Raw genomic sequence first — 5,836 nt, 5'->3', positions numbered from 1 at the left:
GTGTGTGTGTGTGTGTAATCTGCTGATAAACCACAGCTAAGATATGCAGTGGCTTGGTTGCAGACAAACTGAGGAGACACAGTCTCCCTTGTGTGCGACATCCAGACAAATGCCTTGTTCTGGCCTCAAGCCAAACCATATTTTAAACCCCCCCTTCATGCCCACAAGTATCCAAACACATCCTCCTTCCTCTCCTCCTCCCACATTATATTTTCCCCCACACAGTGAAAGTCCTGAAAGTAAACTGTTCTTCCACTTGAAAAGGGGCTATGAGTCCTCTTCCTCAAACTTATAGGAAAGGAGTCATTAGTATGTTTGGCCTGTCTGCTGCACTCTTTCAATTAATTGGACTTTGGTGAACAATTCAGCCAGTAGCCTTCCTCCGCTCCATGTCTGTCCAACATCTGGGAGGTAATTTGATATCCTAGTTCCCTGACCTTACCACAGTACATCTCCAACTGTGACATTATATTGCTTTTCCATAATTAATCAACAGCATGCGGCTGGCTGGAAGGCTCACCACCCCTGTGTCTCACTGCGTGAGGCTAAGTTCAAGACTCTAGACCAGTGACATTCTTATTTTAGCTGCTATGTACCAATGAAAATAATCATAAGGTTAGACCTGAATAATTGATTTAAGAAAATCAGAAACACCAGGCCACGAGTACCACAACCAAGCTCCCAAACTGTGACTATGAAAATAACCACCTAAAATCCAAAATGTCAAGACTTTCCATGAAGCCACAATAACGTTCAAACCAACCTGGGACTAGCTTGTTGCTAGGAGATCCGCTGGTTCAGGGGCTGACTGCTGCCTTCAACCCATTTACAGCCTGACTATTCGTCTGTGACATTTATGTTCTCATTTTCATAATTACACTGAACCTTGGACAGTTGGCATTTCACTGGATGAATGAAACAATGATTAGTCTACGCACACCTCCCATAAACCCCTGGCATGAACTCAATGAGGAGAGACAAACTGTAATAGAGATGTTTGTTTCTTTCTTTCAGGCTGTGATTATGTACATTTTGGGCGTCACTTAGGTAATAGATCTGGGAAAAAAACAAAAAACAGCAGATTAATGACTTCCACCAATGCACATGAAGATGAAGAGTTATTCTGTTACGGCTTCTGCTGCATTAACACACATTTAAGTCCATCCATGCTATGACAATCAGGTCCAGAGGTACCAGACAGGGCAGTATCTCCTGTCTGACAGGGTTTAGATGACCAGCTGCCTGCGTCTGACCTGATAAGACGTATCTCGAGTTTACAGTTTCATTTCCTGTCTTTAACGCCAGGTATGCCAGGAATGGAAGAAACCTGTCGCCTTTTTACTCTTGCTTAGAAGAAGGACATTTCTCTTACCACATCGGGAATATTAGAAATATCCAACTGTGGAATGAACTACAGCTCTAGCTGCAAAATCTACATGACTCTAAAATACATTTATAGAAAAAGGTCTGGTGGGTTTACAGACAGACAATCATTATCCAAGGGAAACTGTAGTCCAGCCACTGCCTGTGACTGAAAATATTCTGACAGTTTTCCCCCCATTGTCTCAGTGCATTGGTGCATCAATCATCTATTTTACTAACATTTCGGTTTGCCTTGAAATCTGCAGTGAAGACATGAACCGGTCTGGATGTCTGTGATATCACCCAAAGGTTTATGAGTTAGTTTGAATCGAGGAGTTTTACTGCTCTGTGCCTTGTTGGCAGTTACTTTCACTGCAGTAGAGATGTCATTCTCTAAATAAAAAGGCAAACATGGCCCCAAACAATGAAGGACAAAAAAAATGATGCAAGCTTAAATATAAAAATACATTTTGTCATTAACAAAATGTATTTTTTATTCATTTATATACTGAATTACTTATTTCTGCATGTTTTGACACTTATGTCATATTTGGTCCTTAACTGCCTCTTATGAAAAGATGCCAAAATGCTTTTTGGAGAGGGTGGGACACCAGCCGAATGCCGGTAAAATATAAATAAATATCAAAATTACAATATGGTCTAATATAATACCCAAATCACCAGGCCTACAAGTCTTGTTCTACAGATGTAAGAAAACATGTTTGTCTGGTACAGACCACAACAAATGTCACATCATCGTGACTTTAATAGTTTCTCTTTTATCTGTTTAAATAATGACAATATGACTTTTTCTTCACTAAATCCTACACAAAATAGAGATTCACTATTGTGTAGCTTCCTTGTATTGGAACATTTATCCACCACTGGCTAATAGATGTTCACATTTTAAAGTTAAGAGGATTTTCCAGCAAACTTTTCTTGGTTGCCACCTCTAGCAGCACTACCACACTGGTTTCAACATTTATTCAGTAGCTGACTCAGCGAATCCCCATAGTATACCATGTATATTCCAGCCCCACAGTTGAATAATGGATGTCAAATCTGTGGCCTTCTGTCATCGTCACACTGAGGTCTTGGTGTACTCTCTTACCGAGGCGTAGAGGGGGCTCATCTATGAAAGACTGGACGGCCAACCTGGATTATTTGCTCGGGTTGCTGCCTGCCTGCAATGGATGATTTTCCAATACTCCCCTGGTGCTGAATAAAACATGACGATGCAGGAGAGGAGCCTTAGGGTCGAGGCGCTCAGGTGACACGGCCAGCTTAAGGTCCACGATAGGCACATGTGGAGAGGAAAGCATCACCCGTCCGTCCACCGTCCTTACAGAGCTCGCCACAGAACTGACCACCTATTTCTGACAGGTATGTGAGCCTGCACCTTACTCAGCTAATGCAATCATAGTCATCATCAAACAAACAGCACAGAGACTGTAAGTGAGGCAGCTATAGAACATGAGGATGAGAAGTTGAGTAGAACAGTGGACAGATGTCTCCAAAAGAGCACGACAGTGGAGAACAAAACCCAGCGCTCCCTTAGATTCGCTGGCTCTTATTCCTGTAACCCAGCCCCGCAGGATGACAGGACCCAATACAACAGCACCGAAACGCTATCCTCTGTGCGAAACCTTAATCGCCAGCTCGCGGTTGCCTCAACCCTGTTTAACAGAACACTAGGGCAGATAAACCTGAGCTGCACATGTACAAAATGGTCTCCTGCATACTGAAAATTTGAGCAATTTCACATGAAAACTGGCTTGTAAATCTATGTATTAAAAACATTAGACAGTTACAAAAGTCTAAAGAACCAGCGTTTACACCGATCTATTTCAGACTTAATTGACATATCAGGTGTAGTGACTACGATGCATATTTACAGGATATTTACATATGACAAAAACAAAGCCCAAACCAAAACGCTACCACTTGACACATTCCCTCATTAATGCTTAACAAGATCTGGAAGGTTCCCATAAAAATGTCCTTCAAGAACATGAAGATCTGATGATGGCGACTCGCCTGAACCATGCTGAAGCAAGGTGACCTGCTGTCTTAACCACTTATTTACATGTTAAACAGGCAAACTCAAGTGGGGCTTTGCCGTTTCCACAATGAGCTTTAATCCACCTAATGCTAACCGACTGCTTTGAAACTTCAAGGGCAGGCAAACAGCAGTGTGCATTATCCTTTTTATTTCCCTCGTTATTTTGAGAAAGCTTCAAGCTGCCGGGATCAAAAGCGGTGGCGGACTGCGGATCAAGCTCGGCCAACATCGTGTGTTCCACTTCAGCTGAGGATGTAATTTTGACCATCTAAGGAAGCGCAGAAGTAAAGTCACACAAACACAGGGTGGAGGAGTCCGATGGTGGGCTCCGAAGGAAAAGAAAGGTGACGGCGTGATTGACACTGTGTATAAAAGATGAGTGAGACGGCATAGCTACTTTCTCATCGTCTCACAAGTCAGGCTCCCGTTCTTTAAGAAGCACATAAGCCACCCCACAAAGGCTCCTTTCACTCCGCAGCGGTCACGTGACTGTGGGAAAGCTGGAGGTTCCTCAGCACAAAGGCAGGGCACAGGAGCACCGGATTCTGGCCCACAAAGATCCTAAAGGAAGGTTAAGGTCTAAGGGAGGGGGGGCTTCTCCACGTCTGACTGCTTCTACTCAATCACAAACTAGTCTTGTCCATGTCAAGTGAACAACGCCCGTTTGTACTCAACCACCCAGAGTCTAAGATTAGTACCTTCATGTGTCAGGCTCTGGTTTAAAAGGCCTTTGGCAGATAACTGGTGAGCGTCAGCTGCCACACTGACACCGAAAAGACGAGATAAGTGTGATAGTTATATGGTCCGTGGTATTTTCCACGAGGTAGAGGAAATAACAGGGTGTCCTTACAATATTGTGCAATCAAATCCAGCAACGTAGACTCCAGCTTCTACAATTACCAGATTTGAATCAACACCTTGTTGACAGTGTCCACAAAAACCTCAAACATCGGAAAATAACAGAAACTGACTAGTAAACATTATTCAGGGAGGTATTTATGTTGTTTATCAGTCACTGACAAGTAAAGTTTGTCCACTTAGGCGACAAACACAGGAGCCTCCCACCTCTATTACAGTCTCAGGCCACTCCAGAACAGATCTGTGCACTGCTGCTGCTGCTAGTATAGGCACTGCGACCTTTGTGTTATATTAACACGTGCACACGGGTCCAGGAAGAGGCGTTTGTTGACATCCTTGATGATTGGCTGCCTTCCAAAGAGAAGAAAACTAGGACCAGTGGGGGATTACAATCCATTAATCCAAAACTTCCGTTTTTATGTTAGTCACATAGGGGACTCAAGGTTATTCTACTGTCAGTTACAATGCAGGGTTGTATAATGAAACTCAGATACAGTTCCCTTTATGCTACTTGTAAAAACAAAATAAAAATGGATCGATAAGTCATAAAAATAATTTGTATGATGAAGTGCTGAGGAAGAATTCAGCAGCCTCACAGCCTGAGGGAGGAAGCGGTCTTTGAGTCTGGTGCTACGGCAGCGGAAGCTTCTGTACCTCCTCCCAGATGGCAGCCGGGCGAACATGCTGCGGCTGCTGCGTGCCGTCTTTCAGTTCCCTTCGGGCTCAGCTCTAGTTTGTAAATGTTCAAAGTACAAAAAGTTAAAAAAAAGGGTGAAACAGTTTCGAAAAACAGGTTTGAGAAACAACCCCGAGTCAGGGTCCAACAATGTTAACAGGTTCAGTTAATAGCTTGTGGTTTAAATAACTTCTAGCTGCGCCACCTAGCTTAAGACGTGTCATTTGGCAACTTAACGCCGTGCACCGCGAGGGGTAAGTTACCAAGCCACGGCCGTTCAGCTGCTGACCAGATACTGATATCTGTTAAGAATATGTGCACAACCTAGTGCCGGAGAAAATGTGTACGCAGTTGTTTTTTTATGACAGAGCTGACGGATATTGTTTAATTAGAAATAAAAAGTATTAATGACTAAATACCCGGTTACCAATCACTTGAGGATATTGTGGCTGTTTTATACTCTTACTTATTCCAAACTGCAGATGGTTTTTGAAAAATATATATATATATTAGTTATATGGCTATGAGATAGATGTGTAAAGGAGATACATGCATTACATTTCACTCAGCTACAGCAAAGGATAACTCTTGATTCTACTTCATCTTAACAAAAGAAGGCTTGCCTCTGACAGATCAAATTAAGAAAAAACACCCTAACAATACAGTTAGATAAATTAATATCACTAATATTAACTATGAAGCTCACTAAAACAAAAGCGACAAGAAAATAAATTTCCATTTTTAGGACTGACGAGAGACTGTAGACACTGACGCCAGCCTGCATAAAAAAAAAACCACCAAATCATGGCAACAGGGTCAATCATTATTGGCCCTTATGCACACACACACACACACACACACACACGCGCACAGACACG

The 5,836-nt window shown here is 42.6% G+C and overlaps 1 protein-coding gene across 2 annotated transcripts in view; it reads right to left on the bottom strand.

Annotated features, from left to right (window-relative positions):
• The window catches only part of march5 (membrane-associated ring finger (C3HC4) 5), a 23,629-nt gene that overhangs the window by 13,707 nt on the left and 4,086 nt on the right, over positions 1-5,836 (bottom strand). The window contains exon 1 of one of the 2 annotated variants that reach the window (XM_035664100.1): positions 4,937-5,073. The exons of the other annotated variant lie outside the window; for it this stretch is intronic. Coding sequence (XP_035519993.1) covers positions 4,937-4,965 — 29 coding nt within the window. The 5' untranslated portion in view covers positions 4,966-5,073. Of the gene's footprint in view, positions 1-4,936; positions 5,074-5,836 lie in introns of those variants that run through there. 2 annotated transcript variants of the gene reach the window in all.

This window comes from Morone saxatilis, unplaced genomic scaffold (genome assembly GCF_004916995.1).
Source record: "Morone saxatilis isolate NCDOM2014 unplaced genomic scaffold, NCSU_SB_2.0 Contig19, whole genome shotgun sequence".
In the NCBI taxonomy this organism is placed as follows: Eukaryota; Metazoa; Chordata; class Actinopteri; family Moronidae; genus Morone; species Morone saxatilis.
This window is presented reverse-complemented; position numbering and strand designations above follow the sequence as displayed.